The 24,055-nt window shown below is 48.6% G+C and overlaps 1 protein-coding gene across 2 annotated transcripts in view; it reads right to left on the reverse strand.

The window, feature by feature from the left end:
- Positions 1-429: 429 nt before the first annotated feature.
- Positions 430-24,055, reverse strand: part of LOC123999248 (rap guanine nucleotide exchange factor-like 1) — a 41,910-nt gene continuing 18,284 nt past the window's right edge. The window contains exons 3-15 of one of the 2 annotated variants that reach the window (XM_046304817.1): positions 21,309-21,459; positions 20,460-20,557; positions 19,742-19,854; positions 19,297-19,464; positions 18,770-18,867; positions 18,396-18,518; positions 18,044-18,222; positions 17,731-17,821; positions 17,379-17,429; positions 17,067-17,154; positions 4,671-4,735; positions 4,496-4,550; positions 430-1,415 (exon numbers count right to left, since the gene is read on the reverse strand). In XM_046304817.1, the coding sequence (XP_046160773.1) occupies positions 1,291-1,415; positions 4,496-4,550; positions 4,671-4,735; positions 17,067-17,154; positions 17,379-17,429; positions 17,731-17,821; positions 18,044-18,222; positions 18,396-18,518; positions 18,770-18,867; positions 19,297-19,464; positions 19,742-19,854; positions 20,460-20,557; positions 21,309-21,459 (1,405 nt within the window). In that variant the 3' untranslated portion in view covers positions 430-1,290. Of the gene's footprint in view, positions 1,416-4,495; positions 4,551-4,670; positions 4,736-17,066; positions 17,155-17,378; positions 17,430-17,730; positions 17,822-18,043; positions 18,223-18,395; positions 18,519-18,769; positions 18,868-19,296; positions 19,465-19,741; positions 19,858-20,459; positions 20,558-21,308; positions 21,460-24,055 lie in introns of both variants that reach the window. The other variant, XM_046304815.1, reaches the window with a different exon arrangement.

Below are 24,055 nucleotides of genomic sequence, written 5' to 3' on the forward strand. Positions count from 1 at the left end.
GATGGTACCATGCCTATAGAATAAAACTGGACTTGGTTCTTTTGTTGAGAGTTCTGCGACAATGGCTTTGTTAAATTGCGATAAAAATTATATTGAACTGAACTATACTGAACATTTTATACAATCACAAACAATTCTCATGCTGAAAATGTGCCCTGAGGTCAGGCAAAAGTGCTTTGTTGTTACAAATTTTGTTGGCCTCCCATCATCTGTACATAAAGAAGGGTTTGTCTTGTGATGGTGAACCTGCGGCCTCAGTCTGAACCCTCCAAAAGGGTGGAATTATCAAGAGCTGTCAATCAATAACTGACTCAACCAATGAGAGAGATCTTTGACGTGGGGAACCAATAAGCCTGCAGCACATCATGGGGTTCAGAGACTTTTCATTCCACCATCACCCGAAATACCACGTCTTCTTGTGACACGGTGGAAGCTTTTGTTCAGAGGTATAAACTCTGGGTTTATTTTAGCCCAGAAGTACTAGTATGAACTAGCATAGGAGTATATTTTATATTATCCAACTGTCGCTGACTCATTGAGGGCTGCCGCTGAGCTGTCGGTGGTAAGTGCCCATATTGGCTGGAGGGGAGGGGTCAAGATTTAGGATAGAGGTCACGGGGTTAGATTGTCTCACGTCTGAGTACTTCAAGGAGAAAAGGTGGGACAACAGCAGGAATACAGTCTGTCTGGGGGTCAAATGTCAAAGACTTCAGTTCAACAGGTCTAGTTAAACAAAGCCGGCCTTTCCCCATTTGGGCTAACCGTCCTGGTTTGGTTAAGTTCAGAAAGGTCCAGTTGGGGAAGGGGGTTTGGTGGCAGTGCAAACTGGACAGGCTTCACTTGGACGTGAAAGCAGAAGCATGACTTGGTGTTGGGGAAACAAAAACAAATCAAACAAAATGTATTATTCATTCATCCTCATTTTCTGTACAAAATGGCTGTCCAATCTGCTAGTCGAGTCAGTCCTGAAACCTTGTGCCCTCCTCACACAACATGCTCACAAAGTCACACGCACAAGGCTTCAAAGAAAACAGTTCCAGTCATTTTTCTCAGCCGTTTCCAGCAGTCTGAGTATTATACACAAAATCAGCAGTGGCTCGTGACAAGCAGACCAGGAAGGAGGCTGGAGGGAGCCAGGAAAACACCCAGCGTAGCAAAAATGGCTAGCTGATTCAGCCAATCAGGGTTGAGACCATTGAGGGCAGAGTTGCAATGGAGAAAGGGGGTAAAGGTGGGTATGGGGGTGATCTCCCCCTTTCTCATCCCTCTCCCACTCATTCGCACTTTCTCTCACATGTCTTTGGGCTCTAGCTTGCAGGACATTTCAAAGAGCAGGTTCTGATTGTCGATGACCTGCAGCTGGCGAACGTAGGCCTTGGTCTGGAGGTGAGAGGGGGAAGGCTCTGCATCCAGAGCTACGAAAGAGAAAGAGGTCAGTTCATTAGTTACCCTCAACAAAACAATGTATGCAGTAATCATACTCACCACCTAGATCAGGGTCCCCCGGGTCAAATTTGGCATGCAGGTGGTTTTTATTTACACACCCAATTTCTTAGCACAAATATATAGGTTGGAGCTGATTTCCTGGTGTTTTTAGACACACACACACACACACACACACACACACACACACACACACACACACACACACACACACACACACACACACACACACACACACACCAAGTCTAAAAACACTAGGAAATCATCTCCAAGTTATTTTAAATTAAGCAACCCTTTCCCAAGTATTCCCACTCATAACAGAGGCACGTGATTGTATTCAAATCAAGGTAAGATTTGTCAAACATATATGTTTGGGATTCTTGAGGTCAATTTGCAGTCTACATGTTATTTGTAATTATATTCCATTCCCCCAGACCACTAGCTCAATTTTTTTTTAAATGAGGCCTTTGGCTGAATCTAGCTGATGATCCCTGCACTAGATTGTAGTGTTTAACCCCCAGAGAAGCTGCTGTGGCATGCAATGTCCTAATCTCACCACCAGACGGCGAAAGACAACCCTACTATTTCCACTTGACCTAACAGGAGGATCGCAGCAGCATCTGCTCACCACGAGCCCTCACAACACAGCAGGCAAAGAAACTGGTTTGATTCAGTTCTAACCAACAGCAAAACACTTTTTTTGTCAGGCAGACTAACAATGGCCACAGATTGTCCTTTCTCATTCTGGGCTCAGAAAATCCTCCTTGGATGCGCCGTTATCCTCCTCTGTGCCACCATCACAACAGCAGCAGCAATCTATAGGATTAGATGGTCATTAACTCCAGAGCCCAAAGGGACATTTTGAAGCCATTTATTTTGGGGGGGGGGGGTTCAATGGGTTTGTGTATGTGGTGTATGCCTGAATGTAGCCTATAGCTGTCGGAGAACCCACGGTTAAACGTCTCCCTGTGTGCTCTGGCTCGCTAAGCAGAAGTAGCCTATGCTTAATGGAAACAGATGACGGACAGAGGGAGAGAGGGAGAGAGGGAAAGAGGGAAAGAGGGAAAGAGGGAGAGAGAGAGAGAGAGAGAGAGGGAAAGAGGGAGAGAGGGAGAGAGGGAAAGAGGGAAAGAGGGAGAGAGGGAAAGAGGGAGAGGGAGAGAGAGGAGAGGGAAAGAGGGAAAGAGGGAGAGAGGGAAAGAGGGAGAGAGGGAAAGAGGGAGAGAGGGAAAGAGGGAGAGAGAGAGAGAGAGAGAGAGAGAGAGAGAGAGAGAGAGAGAGAGAGAGAGAGAGAGAGAGAGAGAGAGATGGGGAGAAAGAGAAGGATAGAAATGACAGGGTAATTCAAAAGAGCGACCCCTGGGTCACCCAATGAAGCACTCCATACAGTCCATTAGGGTACAGCGGTAATCTGTAGCACTGTAACTAAGCCCTCTAGGATTTACGCATCTAAGCACAGATTCATTATAGCACTGTGTGCAATATAATACAGCCCTAAAAAAAGGGTTTTCAGCACTTCCTGTAACTGGTCTGACTATCCTGAATGAAGGCTATGGAATATTTCATTTTGAGAAGCCCAGAGTGAGGGCTAATAAACCCTATTTTGCTGCTTTCGGGTCGAAGCTATTCGACTTCAGGGTCCTACACACCACAGTTACGTCAAGTCTCGTTTGTGTTCTTTACATCACAATGGAGCTTAAACCTTGGAAACCAGGTGATTGAACGTGTCCTCCAATAGACAGAAGTTGTAACTAGATCTAAAAGTAAAAATACAACAACAACAGGCTCTGGTCTCATGTTTCAAGTTTTAAATGTCAGGTACACTAGTACAGTGAAATGCCTGTCTTGCTCCAAACCCAACAATGCTTTAATCAGTATAGCAGTAAAAATAGCATAAGGTGCAGTACCGTAAATTATTTTAGTGGTGTTTAACATTGTGTGGTGTTTGTCATTAGCCAGCGCACTGTGTCAGTAGTGTTATCATGAGGAACATTCAGATTTTTTTGAAATATCTAGTTTAGCATCTTTCTACATATTATATGCTTGGACAAATGAAGAATATTCAGAAGGCATAAACCTCTATGTTGTCGTGTATGTAGATGTTGTCGTGTATGTAGATGTTGTCGTGTATGTAGATGTTGTCGTGTATGTAGATGTTGTCGTGTATGTAGATGTTGTCGTGTATGTAGATGTTGTCGTGTATGTAGATGTTGTCGTGTATGTAGATAGGCCAAGTTGTTCATGTGCTGTGAAACCTCTCTTTATGCACCATGTCAATAAACATATAGAAATAAGAGGGTGGAGATGGCCAATGTTCTACTGGGTTACATTGCGTAGGGCCTTATATTATGTCAGCAATCTCTTGTGTGTGTCGATTGTGTAACAGCGTTAGCTGGATTTGTGCGAAACATCAATGATCTTAGTGTGTCTAACAGTGCCGCGCTTTACTCAAACTAATGAGCGTAAGGCACAGATTGCTAAATGTTTCTGAGTAGTGCACTAGCACGATACAAATTAATCACACCGACTCTTGGGGATGCTGGCTCTAAAAATAGTGGACCAGTCCGTGAGTTATGTTATGTAATGCTAGATAGACTATGCGATACCAACATTATCGAGTGTTTAGCATGTCATGCTACGTGATAATAATGACATTGAACATGTAACATGCTAGGTTGTGTGATAACCAGATCACAGTGTTTTGAGCTGTACTCTGTGCGGTGATAATGTTATTGGGTGTTTATGCACACTAGGCTATGTAATGAATGATCATGTTAAAGTGTTTACCTCGACATAATGGCGTGGTTAGCACGCAAGGTGGTTTGTCAGACAGTAATATCATTATGTGTCGAGAATGCCTGTGTGTGTGTGTGTGTGTGTGTGTGTGTGTGTGTGTGTGTGTGTGTGGTGGTAGTGAATGGCGGTTGTGTGATTGAACGGCCCCGAGGGCTGTGCTGTTCTAAACAGATGGCAGGGTGGAGCTCGGCGCCTTCAAGACTGTTCTTAACAGACAGGTGTGCCTGTGGAGGGAGGTGTGGCCATTAATGCTTACCCAGTTGAGAGCTCCTGTATCGTCTGATGCTCCTCACCATCTCTGCAACTTTATGCTGGAAGGGAGAGGAGACGCGTGTAGTAAGACAGTAGTCAGGGGAATCACGCCGATTGTGCCAAATAGAAAATGCATGCATTTCTTTGGCTATTCTGTCAGGGGCTGCACGTATACTCACCATCTTCTCAAAATTGACAAGCTCCCCATGAAACGACTTGCAACTCTCATGGAGGAAGGTCAGATCTGAGAGATAAAATGAAAAAATAAAAAAAAGAGAACGAGAGAGAGAGAGATAAACACACAGTGAAGGCAGGGAACAATTAAGTAATGGCTTGTCGACACTCGCCCCAGCGGCTGCCCTCGTCTACCGGTGCTTTAGCCCACAGACGGAGGAGAGGTAGGACCGAGAGAGATGAGCCAAAGAGTTCATCTGTGATCCCTCAATAGGAACTGGAATTTGTGGATGCTGGGTGAAGGGGAGGGGGGCATGTTTAATTGAGTCAGGAGGAATGTTCTGAATGCTGCTGATGGCGCTAGACATGGGGAGGGAGGGTGTGTGGAGGAGGGAGGGAGGAGGTGAGACGATACGCTAATGTGACTTTTTTCACCCCTGGACTAAAGATGCTATGAGCGGAGCTTTATGAGCTGCACACTGGACAGCAGGCACACCTTCTCTTCCCGAACACACACACACACACACACCGTCTCTTCCCGAACACACACACACACACACACCTTCTCTTCCCGAACACACACACACACACACACCTTCTCTTCCCGAACACACACACACACACACACACACACACACACACACACACACACACACACACACACACACACCTTCTCTTTCCGAACACACACACACCTTCTCTTCCCACACACCTTCTCTTCCAAACCGACACACACCTTCTCACATAGAGCAGATGCACTTTGCTAACCAACTCTCTATCACACAGCAAGCGTATGCATATTCCTCCCGCACTCCCCCACCACCCACCCACACGAGAGAAGTCAGATGCACCTTACTCTTCAACACACACACACACACGCCTGCTTGAACAGTTATTTAACCACAGAGATTAACGGCTAGCTTTCTGAACTAGCGAGCAGGGTCCCAGGAAGCCCTCTCTTCCCAAAGTCATTTACTTTGGTTTTGGTCCACCAGGTTCAAACAGCTGTAAAAACTGTTTTTTATTTTTGAAAAGATTTTTCACAGCGATTTAGTACAATGATTCCTTACAGCATTCCGTGCTTGTTTTCTCAAACTGAAATTGAGCGAACAGTGTAGAATATTATTAACCAGGACATGACGGAGCAATTTCTACATGGCCACTTGACCTGGTTTCCACTAGATAAAACACAGCCAAAATAACCTTTCCCGTTTTGACAACAGACGCAGCTCCTGCAGGAGAAATCAATAGATGAATATCACAGAAAATCCCAACACTGGTGGGTAAAGTTACTGTGAAACACAAATCATTCCACTATTGCTGCAGACATATTATGGACATTTTCTGATGCAGATTTTTTTTTAATCCTATATGTTGCACAATTGAGAAACATTGAGCAATACAAATAGCAAGGCTTATCTAGTATGCTAAGCTGCTATCCAGCATTCATGTGTTCTATCCATAGAGAAGGATGGAGTACTCTAGTGCCCAAAAGCCTGTTTTAGCATGGGCAGGGCCATTGGGGACTTTCACCTTTTTGTAGTCAACTGGGTGGGACTTGCTATGGTTTAGAGGGATAGTTCATAGACTGCTTGCAGGGTAAAGAAATCAATGTGTTTGAAAGATAGTGGAATCTGTGTGGGTGCTGGACAGGTAGGATGACTGACAGTGAAGGTGAACAGGTGGTCACGTGTCAGGTGACAGAGGAATGTATGAGACTGAGGCAGGAATTCCTTTAACCATAAAGTGGTATATTTACTGGTAGTCTGTGCTGCATCACAAAGGAAACAAATAACATGTATACAATCAAATTCATAATCAAAGATCAAATCATAGCAGTCATTATTAACAATTCACATTACACAATATGTTTCAAGCGTGCGCTCCAAGCCGCGCTCCGCGGTGATAACTATAAACAATAACTGAATGGCCCACTCTCCCGATCACCACAGATCATTCTGATGAAAGGTAAGAGTCGGTGGACTTACGTGGATTCATGGACGCACAGAACTTCTGGATCAGATGGATTTAGGGAAGAGAAAGCAGCGAGATCAGGCGATGGCAATTTCCTCCTTTTATAGAGTTGAGATCTGTAGGACATTTCCACCTGACCTAATTAAAGCGCCCCTGGCCCAGCTGAGTAAATGGCAATTAATTAAAGGAGTATTCCACCAACTCCATGGGCCTTTTCTACAGCCACCCCGGAAATTTGTTAATTTCCACATTCCTCAAAAGGCTCATTGCTCCCCATCCTCTGTCATCTCAGGGAGAGGAATCAGTCGGGCAACTGGCCGGATATATGTCCGGTTCCTCACCTGGATTTCCACTGATCTAACACGACCATCGGTCCCAGGCATGGTCTTAGTTATACGGCCCACCGGCCAGGAGGCTCGAGGCAGCTGAGGGTCCACCATCATTACTACTTGGCCAGTTTCCAGGCTGGCCATTTCTCTCCGCCATTTCCCTCTGTGCTGTAGACTTGGTAGGTAATCCCGAATGAATCGGGCCCAAAAATGGTCAGCTAAGATTTGGCTGTGTCGCCACCGGCGTCTGCCTACGAGGTTGGTATCAGCATACATGGCTTGAGGAAGTGACGCATCTCGGCGTCCCATCAAGAGCATATTCGGTGTAACCGGATCGGGTCAGCAATGTCTGCAGAGAGATATCCCAAGGGTTTGGAGTTCAGAATCCCTTCCACCTCTATCAGGACAGTCCTCAAGACCGTTTCAGTGACAGTTTGGTCCCCTAGTACGACTCGTAAAGCCGTCTTTACAGATTTGATCTCTCGCTCCCATGTTCCTCCAAAATGAGGAGCGCCTGGAGGGTTAAATTTGAATGAGATTTGTTGGTCCATCAGCTGATCCTGGAAGCTGGGTTCCATGGCTTTGAAGGCTTCCTCCAACCTGGCTTCTCCTGCCTTGAAGTTCGTACCTCTGTCAGCCAGGATCTCGTAGGGTTTCCCCGTCGGGAGATAAACCGCCGTAGGGCCATGAGGAAGGCTTCCGTATCCAAACTCTCCAGTAGGTCCAGGTGGACACATCTGGTTGTCATACACTTGAATAGAATGCCCCAGCGCTTTTCCACACGACGACCTAACTTGATCATCAAGGGGCCGAAGCAATCTACTCCTGTTGACCAGAAGGGTGGTTTAAGGAGGCGCAAGCGAGCAGGGGTAAATCTGCCATTTTGGGCACCGTAGCTCCGGCCCGCCATCTCTGACATTCTACGCAGGCGTATTGGTGCTTACGAATGGCTCCTCGTCCTCCAATTATCCAGTACTTCCGCCTCATCTCCCCATAGACCCTCTCTGGCCCTGGGTGGAGAAGCCGCTCATCATAACTCTTGATGAGGAGCCTGGTAAGAGGGTGTCTGGAGTCGAGGATAATTGGGTGGATAGCATCTGGGTCCAAAACCTCCGCTTGGCGCAGCCTCCTCCAACTCTGATCCCTCCAAGGATTGGATCATATTCTGGGGCAAGAGAGAAAGACGGCTGCCCTTAGCCACTTCCCCCTACCGGCTTTCAGAGCTTTTAACTCCTCAGGAAGCTAACTGCTTGTGCTTGCTGGAGGAGTAGTGTCTCTGCCGCGAGGGAGGTAGGTATAGAAGCCACCCCATCTGAGGTCTGGTTTGTGGCTGTGATCAGATCCGGCAGTGTTTGGGATTGTGTTAGGTCAGGGAGAGCTGTTGTTGGTTCCGTAGAAATGCTGTAGCATTGGGCAGACTTCCTTAACTCATGAGCTTCAGTTGGTTGCGGAGGGGCCGCACGCCTGGGGGCTGTCGGCCACTCGTTCTCTGGTTGGGACAAGAATGGTGGTCCCAAGCTCCAGCGATGGGGTTTAGCCAATTCCTTAAGGGTTTTACCTCTAGTAATGTCATCAGCAGGATTGTTTATACTATCAACATACCTCCAGTCCTGGACTTCTGTTAGGTCTTGGATTTCCGCAATGAGAGTCCCGACAAACACCTTATACCTGCAGGACTCCGACTTGAGCCATGTCAATACAGTGGTCGAATCACTCCAGTAGATGATCCTTTGGATTGGCAAGGTGAGCTCGGCTCGCAAGGTAGAGGCCAACTGGGCTCCGGAAAGGGCAGCACTGAGTTCCAGCCTAGGCATTGACAACTGCTTCTTGGGTGCGACCCTGGACCTGGCCATGACAAAGGAGACATGGGTGTGGCCTGCCTTATCCTCCACTCTAAGATAGGAAACCGCCCCATAAGCTCGCTCCGAAGCGTCACAGAACACATGCAGTTCCAGGCATGATCCCAGTTGGTCAACACAGGATGGTACATAACATCTTGGCATTTGGACATCAGAGAGCTCCGTTAACTCAGTTTCCCAACAGATCCATCGTTCCACTAGGTCAGCTGGGTGGATTGGTTCATCCCAGTCCCTCTTGGTCTGCCACAGTTCCTGGACTAAGACTTTGGCCCGTGTTGTATATGGCAGGATATACCCAAGGGGATCGTATTGACTGGCCAGGGTCCGATAGATGGTGCGCAGAGTGGGGGTTTCGGTGCGCAGAGTGGGGGTTTCGGTACTCGGGGATGAGCGGTGCTTATACCCCAGGGTATCCGGTAGGCAGCTCCACCTCAGTCCTAGAGTGGGCTCTTCTGGGTTAGCACCAGACTGCGTTAGCCATAGTTCACTGCTACTGGACCTAGCTTGTGGCGGGAGGTGCTGGATAACCTCCGCTCTGTTACTAGCCCACTGTCGGTCCTCAAATCCCCCTTTGGACAGGAGATTCCGCACTTTATCAAGGAGTGATTTCGCTTCAGCCGTGGATGGGATGCTTTGTAAGCAGTTATCCACATAGAAGGCATTTTCCACTGAATCCAATACTTCTGGGTCACTGTCTGGATGCTCCCGTGCGTGTCTCTGCAGAGCGTATATGGCACAGCAAGGACTGCAGGTGGTGCCGAATGGGAGTACCTGCCATTCATAGATTGTGGGCTCTGCATCTCGTTCCGTATTTCGCCATATGAACCGGAGCAGTGTGGTGTCGGAAGGCAGTAAACGAATCTGATGAAACATGGCTTTGATGTCTCCACTGATGGCTGTAGAGTGCTGCCGGAACCGGAGAAGGACACCGAGCAAGGAAGGACCTAAGGTTGGTCCGGGGAGTAGACAGTCATTCAGGCTTTGACCAGCTGCTTGGAATGAACAGTTGAAGACAAGTCTATACTTCCCACCATGTTGCTGGATAACATGGTGAGGGAGATACCAGGATTCACGGAGTGCGTTTCCCTCTTCATGAGCTGTCACTTCAGTGACGTAGCCTGCCTTCACAAGGTTATGAATCTCTCGGTTATGAACTTCTGCAAGCTCAGGATTCTTCACCAGGCGTCGCTCTGTTCCACGCAGTAGTGGGAGTACAGCCCGTGTCGTGGTTGCCAGAGGAGGATGGTTGGGCACCCGTAGCAGTGGGGTTGCATACCTGCGAACTCCATCCATTTCAGTGGTGGTGGTGCTCTTCTCCAGGAGGTCTAATGCATAGGAGTCATTTTTCGAGCGAGTGACCTCCTGTAGCTTCCGGTTGGAGAAGGTGTCCATCTTCCATAGCATCTCAACATTCGAAGGAGGTCAGTGGCTGCATCTGGATTGCTTCTGGTGAAGAGGACTTGCTGTGACTGTACAGCTTGGGTGGAGAGAAGTAGATGGGATGGACCTTGCACAGCCCAACCCAAGGATGTATGGACAGCAATGGGTCCTCCTTCTGGTCCAGCTCGTATAGGCTCAGTCGGGGTGACGAGATGTGGGTGGTCTGACCCAATCAGGATAAGTGGTGCTACTCTGGCCAGGTTAGGAAGAGGCAATCCTCGTAGATGAGGATATTGTTTCTGTAGAACACTTACCGGGCAGGAGTGCTCTGCGAGATTCAAGCCATCTGCCGTGAAGGCATTGGTGATGTTATAGGCCACGCCCCTGTTTCCTGAAGGTGAAATGCTGAAGGTTACAGCAGAGCCTTTCATTTGGATAACATCGTGTCGCACCGTTCTGAGATTAAGGGTCTCGGGGGTCCCTTCCAGGTTAAGCTGACGGGTGGCCGCTGTGAGAATGATTGTTCTTTCTGACCCATCATCTAGAATGGCGAATGTATCAATGCTTCTCCCTTCACTTTGCAGAGTGACCTTGACCACCTTCAACATGACCCTTGGAGATCGGTTCTGCTGGTCGAGATACAGCTCCTTTGCAGCTCCTACCATGAGCATACTCTGCTCCTTCTTTGCTTGGGGAAATAGATCATGCAACACGGTGAGATGGATTTCTTTACAGCGGTTGCAGGGTTTCCTCAATGTGCAGGTCTCCACCTTATGGCTACGGGCACACTTGTAGCATCGCTCGCCTGAAGTGATCCAGGCCTTCAATTGAGTTTGAGTGAGCTTTTTTACTCTGGGGCATGAGCCAAGGAAGTGCCCCTTACTATTGCAATATGGGCAGTAAGGCTGGAATTTGATGTTCTTGCTCTTGAGAGGGGTCTTCTTCCCGGGTTCCTCCCGGCCTCACTATTTAAGTACATGGTAGTGGGATTTGGCCTGTTCTGTCCCTGCTGGCGTTCAAACTCCTTCCTTCCCCCTGTGGCTATGGCGGAGATTGTGGCCTGGTGAGCGATGCTCTTCGCCTTTGCCTTCACCTCCAACCATGTGGCCAGGTCTCTGAGAGCATAGGTGCTTCTCGAGCCCTCTTTCAGGATGCCCTTATTCAAACAATGTTCAATGAAACTGTCTCTGAGGTACACTGGAAGTTTGCTAAGAAGCCTGTCCACGTGGGAGCCACATTTTAGCTCGTTCCCGTCCTCTCCTTCAACGGATTGGAGCATAGAGGTCAGGGATTGGACAGCCAGGGAGAATTCTTGGAAGGCAGCATGGTCTCCCATTTTAATTGGAGACGTGTTCAGGATGTTGTTTAGTTCATTCTGGACTAGCTGACGTGGCTCACCATATCTTGCCTTCAGGGCCTGGAGAGCTGTCGTGTATGGTGTTGCGGAATGCATAAAGGATTGGGCCAGTCTGTATGCACTTGGAAACCGCAAATGATCCATTAGTACTTGGTATTTGTAGCGTTCTGACAGATGACTGTGAATACCCAGTAGACTCTCCAATGCCATTTCCAAAAGGACAAATTCACTCTCCTTTCCGTTTTCAAAGTATGGCAGTTTGGGTCTGGGAATTCCATAGGCTGAGGCTACTAGAAGTTTCATAATGTTGGCTCCCTCTTCTGGTTGCGTGAAGGATAAACCCGGGACTTCTGATGAGCCCACTGTGGCCTCATTGGGCCGGTCACCTACTGTCCCAGACCCACCATTTGTGGCAGCCGGAATTGGGCGAGAGCCCTCCGACCTGTTGTTTGAGGACTGGCCTGGCCCTGGATGAAAGGAACGATTTGCCTTGGTTGGTAATTGGCGGAAAGGCGAAGGAGTGATGCTTTGTCCAGATGGAGGAATGCTAACTTGTGTCACTGGCATAGAGGGCGTTGGCGGAGCGGCCCGTCTCCCGTGCTCCATGTTGGCTGTTGACCCCGGAGCCTCCGAGGACTGTGTGCCATGCTGTACCAGAGGGGCAGATTGGGAAAGAAAGGCAGACAGTTCAGGTCCATGTGGAGGGGTGGTCAGGTCAACTCCCTGTTCGTTCCTCTCCAGGAAGGATGAGACCATCCGTGCCTCCTCTAATTCCCTTCTGGCTTGACGGTGCCGTCGCTGCTGTGCCAGGTCCTTGGCAATGAATTCCCTTTCCTGTAGAGCTCTACGGGCCTGCACATCCAATTGGTGACATCGTTCGTCAGCCTGTCGTTCCTCCTCAATCTGACGCTCAATTTCCTCCAAAGCTAATAGTTTCATCCTCTCTTGTAGGACAGCGTTCTGTGAATTGCTGAGGGCTAGTGAATGGCGGCTGCCATGGCCACTTCCAAAGGGGTATCCACTGGTCGAACTCCCACTCCGTCTAGAGTGCTTCGACGATTTCCCATTAGTTAAGGGGTGAGCGGAGCCTGCCTCTGGAAGCTGGTCGACCTGTGCAGTGGGAGTTACCTCTTCCATAGGTTCCTCACGTAGACCACTTTCCTGCTCCAAAGCAGTTTCCGGTCCTTGGCTCAGAGGGGATGGTTGATGGCTGAAACATATAGTTGATCCATCAACTCTTTGAGCTCTGGTGGGCTTGCCCTTTGATGTCGGAACCTCGACCACATAGTCCTTAAGATAACCAGGTGCTTGCCTGGTTCTTCTGGTGCTCCTGGTGGTTGAGGATGAAGCCTTTGTTGCTTTAGGCTTAGCTCCTGGATATTTCCTTTGTTCCAAGACCTTTCCCTCAGCTGCTCTCTCCTCCTCTCTTCTTCCTTCCAGTGGAGACAATTCTTCCCTCTCCGCCTCCATTTCCTTTTCACCTGTCTTTGGTTCAGTCATCATCCGGCTCAAAGGACCATTGAAAGATTAGTGGAATCTGTGTGGGTGCTGGACAGGTAGGATGACTGACAGTGAAGGTGAACAGGTGGTCACGTGTCAGGTGACAGAGGAATGTATGAGACTGAGGCAGGAATTCCTTTAACCATAAAGTGGTATATTTACTGGTAGTCTGTGCTGCATCACAAAGGAAACAAATAACATGTATACAATCAAATTCATAATCAAAGATCAAATCATAGCAGTCATTATTAACAATTCACATTACACAATATGTTTCAAGCGTGCGCTCCAAGCCGCGCTCCGCGGTGATAACTATAAACAATAACTGAATGGCCCACTCTCCCGATCACCACAGATCATTCTGATGAAAGGTAAGAGTCGGTGGACTTACGTGGATTCATGGACGCACAGAACTTCTGGATCAGATGGATTTAGGGAAGAGAAAGCAGCGAGATCAGGCGATGGCAATTTCCTCCTTTTATAGAGTTGAGATCTGTAGGACATTTCCACCTGACCTAATTAAAGCGCCCCCTGGCCCAGCTGAGTAAATGGCAATTAATTAAAGGAGTATTCCACCAACTCCATGGGCCTTTTCTACAGTGTTATTTCTTAATTTGGGTGAACTATCCCTTTAAGGGAGGAACTCATAATTCTCACCAGGTCATCAGGATGGATCAGCCAATTAATTATACTTGTGCGCAAACATTCCATAACTACAGGTGGCAATAAAAAGCCAACCTTGGTTTTATACCTGTTCAAACAACACATTCCAGATGGGAGTATGGACCCTTTCAGTTTGTTTACCAACTCATGAAAACAGTACAAAAGAAAATTGACTACAACAAAATGGAGACGGCCTCAATGGCGCTGCCCGTGCGCTCACAGATGCCATAATGGGCCAGATACAAAGAGGAGTCCTCTATCATTCTCTATGGTCATATTATGAAAAAGTGGAAGCATCTAGCTGTGAAAGCATTCGACCTGGTAGCCATAGGAGTTGTTTTTTACAGTATGTACATCGTGTTGAACATTTGTCTTGTTTAAGTTTATGGTCCTTTGTAGCTCAGTTGGTAGAGGGTTCGATTCCCGGGACCACCCAAACATAAAAAGTGTACGCACACATGACCGTAAGTCGCTTACTATTGACTGTAAGCCTTACTATTTTGCATTAACATTTTAGTCACTTGGCAGACGCGCTAAATGACTACATTATATTAGAGCCTGGTATACACAGCTTTCAAATGGAAAACATTCCACACGTTTTTTGGTGTCCAAGTGACATTGACAAGAGATTTCATACCCAAGGGGGAGGAGAAATGGACAAAGAGAGCGAGATAACGAGAGGGAGCGACAACGAGACAAGCACACACTAAGTGTAATATACCACACATTAAGGAAGTTGCACACACAGTGTTATGGTGTAGAATAATGTAAGTATATATTGTATGTAGTCTATAACCAATCTATTATCACAGTGATGGATAAGGCTGGCCTGTGGAATAACTGCAGCGGTATTTTGTTGATCCAATTTCTGAATAGATCCAATTCTTTGTTGATCTAAAAAGAAATATGAGAACTCCCTTGAAATGATTAGATTTGAAAGAGTGAGGAATGGAGAGAGAGAAAAAAAAGAGTTGACACTGAAAGCAGGGCACGTGGCAATGGAGGAGGGAAGTCAGGGTGGAGGGGGAGGAAGGTCAGGGGGTCAGGGTGGAGGAGGAGGGAGGTCAGGGTGGAGGGGGAGGAAGGTCAGGTGGTCAGGGTGGAGGGGAGGGAGGTCAGGGCGAGAGATCAGGGGTCAGGGTGGAGGAGCAGGGAGGTCAGGGTGGAGGAGCCGGAGGTCAGGGTGGAGGAGGCGGGAGGTCAGGGTGGAGGAGGCGGGAGGTCAGGGTGGAGGAGGCGGGAGGTCAGGGTGGAGGAGGCGGGAGGTCAGGGTTGAGGGGGAGGGAGGTCAGGGTTGAGGGGAGGGAGGTCAGGGTGGAGGGGGAGGGAGGTCAGGGTGGAGGGGAGGGAGGTCAGGGTGGAGCGGGCGGGAGGTCAGGGTGGAGCGGGCGGGAGGTCAGGGTGGAGGGGGAGGGAGGTCAGGGTGGAGCGGGAGGGAGGTCAGGGTGGAGGGGAGGGAGGTCAGGGTGGAGGAGGCGGGAGGTCAGGGTGGAGGGGGAGGGAGGTCAGGGTGGAGGGGGAGGGAGGTCAGGGTGGAGGAGGCGGGAGGTCAGGGTGGGGGGAGGGAGGTCAGGGTGGAGCGGGAGGGAGGTCAGGGTGGAGCGGGAGGGGGTCAGGGTGGAGGGGGAGGGAGGTCAGGGTGGAGGGGGAGGGAGGTCAGGGTGGAGGGGAGGGAGGTCAGGGTGGAGGGGAGGGAGGTCAGGGTGGAGGGGATGTCATAAGGTGAACGCACCAATTTGTAAGTCGCTCTGGATAAGAGCGTCTGCTAAATGACTTAAATGTAATGTAATGTAAATGTGAGGGGAGGGAGGTCAGGGTGGAGTTGGAGGGAGGTCAGGGTGGAGCGGGAGGGAGGTCAGGGTGGAGCGGGAGGGAGGTCAGGGTGGAGCGGGGGAGGTCAGGGTGGAGGGGGGAGGTCAGGGTGGAGGAGGCGGGAGGTCAGGGTGGAGGGGAGGTCAGGATGGAGGGGGGGTAGAGCTCATTATGGAGCTGATCACCCGTGGAGGAGGTGTGTGTTCTCAAAGTAGAGAGATTAATGTCACCTGGTTATGTTTATAGACAGGGTCCCATGTTGAGTTAAGAGGGTGTGAGAGAGGGAGAGAAAGAGGGAGAAAACGTGCCTTTCTTCGATAATGAGGGACTTCTGTTAAGTCGGTGCGGTAGGTTATGAAGTGCCTCAATGCCGATATGTGCTTATGTGCTTATGTGCTTATGTGCTTGTGTGCGTGTGTGCGTGTGTGCGTGTGTGCGTGTGTGTGCGTGTGTGCGTGTGTGTGTGTGTGAATATGCTGGATGTCTTTGTATGTCTGTGTATTTAAGTGTACGACTGTGAATGTACCGCAGTCTTTATTCATTCATCAAGGGGATGTAGAAGTATGTTTACATGTAGACTCCATCATCGGCTGCATCTAGCATGAAACAAGTATGATCGTCGCATACTTGTGTTGCTCAGCATGCGGTCTCCCTGCTGGGCTTTGTGTTTGTGCAGGATTCAGGTAGCCGGAAAACCATTCTCTTCGGCTAACATTCCACTGCCATTCCAAATGACAAGGAGTAGCAAAGGAGTGGAATGTTAGCTAAAAGAGACTGGTACCCAGGCTAGGGTTGAGGGAGAGATTAACTATGGGTGTTAATTAGCAAGGCGGGGCTCATCGGCTGCCTTCTAATCACACTACACAGCATCGTGTGTGTGTGTGTGTGTGTGTGTGTGTGTGTGTGTGTGTGTGTGTGTGTGTGTGTGTGTGTGTGTGTGTGTGTGTGTGTGTGTGTGTGTGTGTGTGTGTGTGTGTGTGTGTGTGTCAGAGATATTATGAACTCACATCTGGACAACATCTGCGGGGGTGCTGTGTTTGGGGCGGGGTGTAGATGTTTGTGCCCCTGTTTTCAGCACCACACACAAACACAGTGTAGTGTTTCTTCAACTGTGTTTTTGTATGCGTGTCCATGGCCAGGGAGAGGCCTTGAGTAGCAGCCCGACGTCACTTATTTAGTCTGTGGTTTGAGCCAATGGCAGCCTGTGTGGATGGTGTGTGTGTTTCAGTGTGTGTTTTGTATTAGTAAAGATTTCACTTTTTGCCGATGAACATATGCATTTGGGTAGTGGAGAGAGAGAACTACAGTGTTTGTGTGTATTTACTTGATGTGTGTCACAGGAGCTTGGTGGCACCTTAATCGGGGAGGACGGGCTCATGGTACTGACTGGAACGGAATTGGTGGAATGGTATCAAATCCATTAAACACGGTTTCCATGTGGTTGATGCCATTCCATTTTAACAGACATTATTATGAGCCATCCTGCCCTTAGCAGCCTCCACTGGTGTGTGTGTGTGTGTGTCTCACCTTTGAGCAGCAGTGGTGTGAAGGGGATGAGGGGGGGTCTGAGGCTGCCCATCAGGTCTCTGTATGACTTGTGGTTCCTGGATGGATCCTGAAAAACAACACCACGTTCACTCACTCACCCTTCACTAAATGTGCCTTATAAATGAACCCATAGCCACATACAGATTGGGGTCATTTACTTTTTGAGGTCAGAAGACCTCTTATGAATCTTGACTGACTGAAATGGAACTTAGCCCAACCCTGATATACAGTAAGCCCATATTATAAGGACTCCCTTAACTGTCCCCTTGGAGACCCCGAACAGCCACTCACCGCAATGCTCTCAAACTGCTGGAACTGCTTCCTGAACTTCCCAGGGAGGCCCTGCCACAAACCACAGACAAATAGTCCCCAGAGTTATAAACAAATCCCTACGCCAGTGTGTTTGCTGACGTGTATGTTGACTGTGTGTGCATGGAGGGGTGTGTATCACAGGAAGTTGGTGGCACCGTAACCGGGGAGAACGGGCTTGTGGTAATTGCAGGAGCAGAATCAGTGGAATGGTATCAAATACATCAAACGCATGGTTGCCATGTGGTTGATGCCATTCACTCCGTTCCAGCCATTATTATGAGCCGTCCTCCCCTCAGCAGCCTCCACTGGTGTGTGTGTGGGGGGGTTTTACCTCCCAGGTGAGGCGAAGGCGGCTGACTGCAGGGTTGTCCAGCCCCAGGACCACAGCTAGGAAAGACAGCAGGTCCTGCTGCTGCTTACACCTGGAGTACATACACACACACACACACACACACACGTTAGATATGACTAGACAATAACACACACTTCACCATAAACTAACACCATAAAACACACTGCTAGGAATGACCAAATAACACTACTTGGCACTAATCTAAACTATTATCGTGACCATTCACACTATTAAAACATATCATCAAATTGGCACATAATTCAATAGGACTGACAAGACACCCGGAACTCACAGAGCTGCGATCTTGATGAACTTGCGGAGGAGCTGCACCCTCTTAGGCAGCGACTGGCACTGCAGGATCTCGGTGGCGACCCAATGCTGCACCTCGCTGCATCGCTGCAATACCAGCTCAAGGTTGAGGGGGCGCCAGCGAGCCTGCTCGCCGTGGAACACGTAGCACACAAACTCCACCTGGACATAATGTAGAAACGTACAATAAGTCTAGAGCATCGAAAATGTAGGTAGACCACACACAGCATAAAAAGTTCTCGTCGCTGCTAACTTTTTGTTAACTGCTAACTTTTTTTTGTGCAATTATTTAGCAGAGGTTCTGCCCAGTACTATCAGCTCCACCAATCACGGACCTCATGCACGCAGCTGAAGAGCTCCCAGTCAAACACTACCAGCTGAGTGGCTACCTCCTCAGCACTCATGTCATGTAGTTTACTGTCGCCGGGCGACCAGTGGATCTCCTCAGGTAAGGGAAGCTAAAAGAGAAACAAAAAGAGGCGTCTTACCAGAGAAGCTTTGGACTAAAACACCATTGTTTCATCTCCTTGGCATATTTCTTTTGGACTAAAACACAATTGTTTCATCTCCTTGGCATATTTCTTATATTGGTAACTTTCTGAGAACTATAATGAATCAAATGTAAACAATGTTTAGTCCAAAATGGCCACCAGCCAGGGCTTTTCATTCCTCTCCATTGTTAAGTGAGAACTCGTGCACTAGGACTCACCAGGCTCTCCAGCTCGGAGGGCTCGCAGGCAAACAGGTGAGTGTTGACTCCCAGGGTGGTGAAGACTGCCTCGTCGCTAGGCCGGAAAGCGGCCTTCTCTGAGAACACAACAACACAGATGAGCTCACACATCAGCACACACGCAATGGATTAGTAGAGATTCCAGCGAACACATAACAAAAAGCACAGAGAGACATGCCAGAACATCAACAAACTGTTTTCATCTCCATAGAGTCAAATCACTTTTGGCAGCTTAGCTCCAAGCAGTGGTGGGTAGTCATTTGTGGATTTAAATCTAAACCTCTTTGTGGATGTAAGCGTCGCTGTTCAAACAATCATGTCAAAGCTTGCATTGTCTGATTGGGTGTTTTGGTTGTTGAAGTGTTTTTTTTCCCCCTGCACAACGCAAATCAAAAAGTAGGCATGGCGAGAAGTAATCGTAGGTTTAATGTATACAGTATCTGTGTGTGTGTGTGGGCCAGTGTGTGTGTGTGTGTGTGTGTGTGTGTGTGTGTGTGTGGTCCTACCCCCAGCGGAGGTGACAGCCACCAGCAGCAGGTTGCCAGGTTGGGTTGGCTGGTCTTCGCTGTACTGCAGCTTCTCCCTGACCAGCGCCAGGATCTCCCCCACGCGGCACGACAGACGGCTGCGGATCGTCACGTACGAGTGGTCCGGCGTGTACACCCTGCAAAAGACTGTGCGCACACACACACACCCATTTAAACTTCACCCACATGGCTCTAGTGTGTACAACATTTGTCCCATATCCTCATATCTGTTGGCCTGTATATTAAGACCTTAAAGGAAAATACCACTCAAACAATATTTTTGGCTTAAAACAATATTTTGGTCCACTGTTGATCTGGTCCACTCTTTTGACTGTGAGAAATTACATTTTCAAGATATAGAACTTTCAAAATACAGAAAGTGTCACAGTATGATGCGTTTTGCATCACATCCTGTCTCACTCACTCTCGTCTGATCCCCGGAAGGCCTCTCTGGGCTGCAGACAGGCGTCGATGCGGCGGAAGTGGCGGAAAAGAGGACGCACCTGCTTCTTCCGAATCTCCTTGTCCTCCTCGGAGCTGCTTAGGAAAACACAGTAGACGGTCTGTCAGTCTATGCATCCTTTCAAAGCCAGCTAGTTTGTATTTGGCTGTGATGGCTTGTGTGCTACAGTGGGATGGATCCAAAGGCCTGTATGTACCGTCGCTTGTAAGCAAGTAGATCGTAATTAATAGGGGCCAGAGTTCTTCCTTGCAAGGTCAAGGTAAACTCCTAGCCCTATTTATAGGGGAAGGCACCACAATAGTTGAAGTGCAAGAAAAGCCAGTGTGAGCTAGGAGGCTATAGGAGAAACCAAGGCCATTAAAAACAACCTATTACACTAATTAACAGTGATTATTGCACAAAGGCTTTGACTAAACCAAGAGGTGCGACACAGCAATATCCCGCTGCAACGCCTTTCAACAGCCCCAGAATACCAGAAACGCTAGCAGACTGGTGCTAAAAGACGAGGCTGCGGGTTCGGTGTGTGTGTGTGTGTGTGTGTGTGTGTGTGTGTGTGTGTGTGTGTGTGTGTGTGTGTGTGTGTGTGTGTGTGTGTGTGTGTGTGTGTGTGTGTGTGTGTGTGTGTGTGTGTGTGTGTGTGCTTGCGTGTGTATCTGGCTGGGGTGGATGTGTGACTTACGGGCATTGGAGGATCTCGGTCCAGCGCTGAAGCTTCAGCACGTCTTCCACGAGCTCAGGGAACTGACTGAGTTGTTGGACTGCACACAGATATAGCTCCTGAGGCAGAGGAGAGACATGACTTTCAGAGAGCGAGTGCACTTTGTGCCTCTGTCTGTGTGTCTACCAGCACTGTGTGGGCAGTTGCAGTTGGTCACTAGATGTGCTGCTGGACAGACAGACTGCATCTACAGTGTTCTGAGAGAAAGGAGCGAGAGAGAAAGAAAGCGAGACAGAACACTACAGAGCGATAGGTAGACGACAGTGGCGACAGAACGGAGCAGTGTTAGAGGCCATGAAGCGAAACCGACAGATGTGTTTTTAATGTCAATATAGAAGGAAAGATCGAAGAGGCCAAAAGCCTCATTTCCCAAGGTGTGTTCAGCTGAGTCATTTCCGTCACCATGACAACCGGGGCGGCCCTAACAGGCTGCCGCCAGAATCAACACTCCACACACAGCTCCCACCCAGAGAGAACGCCACAGCACACGGCCTTGATGCCAGGCTGCTTGGATGGAAGAGCAGGTGTGTGTGTGTGTGCTTGTAAAGTGCGTGTTTAACACTAACGAGTTGTTAGATCTCACGCCATCGTCCTGCTGGATGTCTGTTTGTGTGTGCGTTCGTGGTGTATCTGTGTGTATGTGCGCACGGGTATGTGCATATGCGTGCGTGTGTGTGTGTGTATGTGCGCACGCGTGCGTGCGTGTGTCTGTGTGTGCGTGTGTGTGTCTGTGTGTGTGTGTGTGTATGTGTGTATGTGCGCACGCGTGTGTGTGTGTGTTTGTTCCATTAATGTGTGCTGGGCCAGTACCTTGGGGAAGCTGTTGGACCTCTCACCCTCTTCCTGCAGCAGTTCTCTGTATGTGTCCAGGTAGCGGAAAGCAACACTCAGCACAGCCTGCTTCCTCTCTGCTCCGTCCCAGCTGGGCCAGCCCTCCCCTGCCTTCCCCTCCACACCGAATCTGAACCCAGAGTCAAGGGGGAAAAACACCACAGAGACCGAGAGAATATCTACTGATGGCTGTCATGAGGAGATTAATATTGAAGTTGGGGAAGATATGGAATCATTTGGAGAAAGCTATTTTCTAGTACTTGTTTACTATCCACACCAAAATGATTTATATGCCACACTAGCAAAGGATACACACACACACACTTTGTAAGTCTATCATAGTTGCACAACGTTGAGTACCTTCACGCACACACCACACTGACAGAAGGCACACATTAAATTACCACTCACACAAGCACATGCAGGCACTCAAAAACACCCTGTAGAAACTCTAATAAACTCACTGAAACACACAGCTGTAGAACCATGGTCACCAGACACGCCGATGGAAAAACACAGTATTTCAGTGCGGTGTTCAGAGTCAAACAAGCAACCTGTAATTACAGTTTAGCCAGAGGAGAGCAGAGAGCTGTGTGGTGAAGGCTCAGACACACCCATCCATTGCACACACACACACACACACACACACACACACACACACACACACACACACACACACACACACACACACACACACACACACACACACACACACACACACACACACACACACACACACACACACACACACACACACACACACACACACACACACACACACACACACACACACACTCCTTTTCCCTCCAGCTCCCAGCCACAGCAGGAGGAGAGGAGAGCATCTTAGCAAATAGAGCAGTAATGAGTTTTGAAGAGCTCTGCACGGTTCAGCACCAGAATTTGTGTGATATTGGGATATTTTTCATCCGGTGACTTGAGGTATACCATCATGCGTCTATGTTGGACTCGCCACCAAAGAGGAGTCATACGTGCGCACGCATGCAGACACGCATGGGGAAACCTGCCATCCTATCCTAAATATAAAGAAGGGACTACCCACCGGACTCCACGGCTACACTGAAGGGGACCATCCCTGACACCCTCCTCTATTTCAGACGCCAATCCAAGTCCACCACAGGCCTGTGACCTACAAAACTCACACACTAAACAGTTTTTATCAATGCCCTGGATCACATTCCAGATCTAGTCATCCTATAGCTATGATCCCCTGTTCACCTGCTTCTCCCAGCTCCAGAAACCGCAACCTAACCTTAAGGCCAGCTGCTGGGTTTATATTGCACTGCAGTATCTTATTCTCTCGGTTTTGTTCCATTGGGTTGAGTTCTATTGCTGGTGTGAGAGTTTGGCCCCAGCTTCCACAGTGGCTTGGAGTCCCTCCAAAGCTCTTCAACATAGCCGGGGTTCTGGGCTTTGATCGCTCAGCCACTACAAGTGTAGTGTGTGTGTGTGTGTGTGTGTGTGTGTAGGGTCTGGGATGAGTTACTCAGGGAGAATGACCTAAAGGGAGGAACTCTCAGTGTTCCTAATGGAATGGGAGGTAGCATTTGTTTTCATTTCCAGAAGGAAGCCAAACGTGTTTCCACAACAGAAGATCTGATTAGGGCCAGCGAGACTGAGGGAGAGGTGTGGATGGAGAGAGGGAGAAGAGAAACATAATAGGTGGGAGAGAAAGACAGCGGGAGGGAGGAGGAGAGGGGAAAGGGTTAAGCGGTACAATGGAGAACAGGCTGGATCATTGATCATGTGTAAGAACACCCCCTTCCCCCCACGCACACACACACTGGGGCGTCTCACTAGGGCCCAGACAAGCTGCATTAAGGGCAGCGAGGCATGCGGACGGTCTTTCTCAGAATGCCTTTGTGTTGCAGTCTCCGTCGAGAGTCCCATTGTCGCCTGGAGGGCCGATCAGGCCTCTAAAACACACACAGCCAGGGTCTTCAGCGAGGGAATGGAGGTCAGACACACTGAACGGGGGTTCTGGGAGAAAAGGGGGTGTAGTGTCCGTCCAGACGTAGACCACTATCCCTTACACACAGACATGCACCGACAGACACACAAATGCACACAGACACACATAATATCTAGTGGAATCTCATCACTAAAGATGAATGTCTACTTACAGTACATACAGCCTTCAAAAAAGAAAGTGATCATAATGGGGGGGCTATCATAATGGAGGAAAATTAAGATTCTAAAGCCAGAGATAGGCAGGATAATATCATTGCTGTAAATATGTTAATTGTAGATAGGCAGAAGCCTCATATCATATCTCTTGGTCCACTGTAGTGTAATAATATGAGAAAGGGAGTTAGCCACGAGGCTGACGTTAAGTAGCAGTGTGGCTCATTGCCAATGAATGCACTACTACTGCGGCCCAAATCCCAGCTCTGCGTCAGGGACTGTTGCTCAACTTTACTGAACCCCCTGTGGTGGTGCCAAAACAGAAACACTGTTCCTTGGCTTGGTGCAGACGGGAACCAGAGGCGTTGTTGTTACTAAGGAGTCTTCGGTTCTTAAACCTTTGGTCGAGCGCTCCTGCCAAGTTACGAGCAACAGCACTGGATAATCTTACTCAAATTGAGCGCCGGCCTGACTGAGTAGCCTAATATGGCTTTGATACTGTAGAAAATATAAATATTCATAACAATTACATTTTATTATTAGAATATATATATATTTTTAAATCGGCTAATTTGCAAGAGCTT

Source organism: Oncorhynchus gorbuscha, linkage group LG16 (genome assembly GCF_021184085.1).
Source record: "Oncorhynchus gorbuscha isolate QuinsamMale2020 ecotype Even-year linkage group LG16, OgorEven_v1.0, whole genome shotgun sequence".
Classification (NCBI taxonomy): domain Eukaryota; kingdom Metazoa; phylum Chordata; class Actinopteri; order Salmoniformes; family Salmonidae; genus Oncorhynchus; species Oncorhynchus gorbuscha.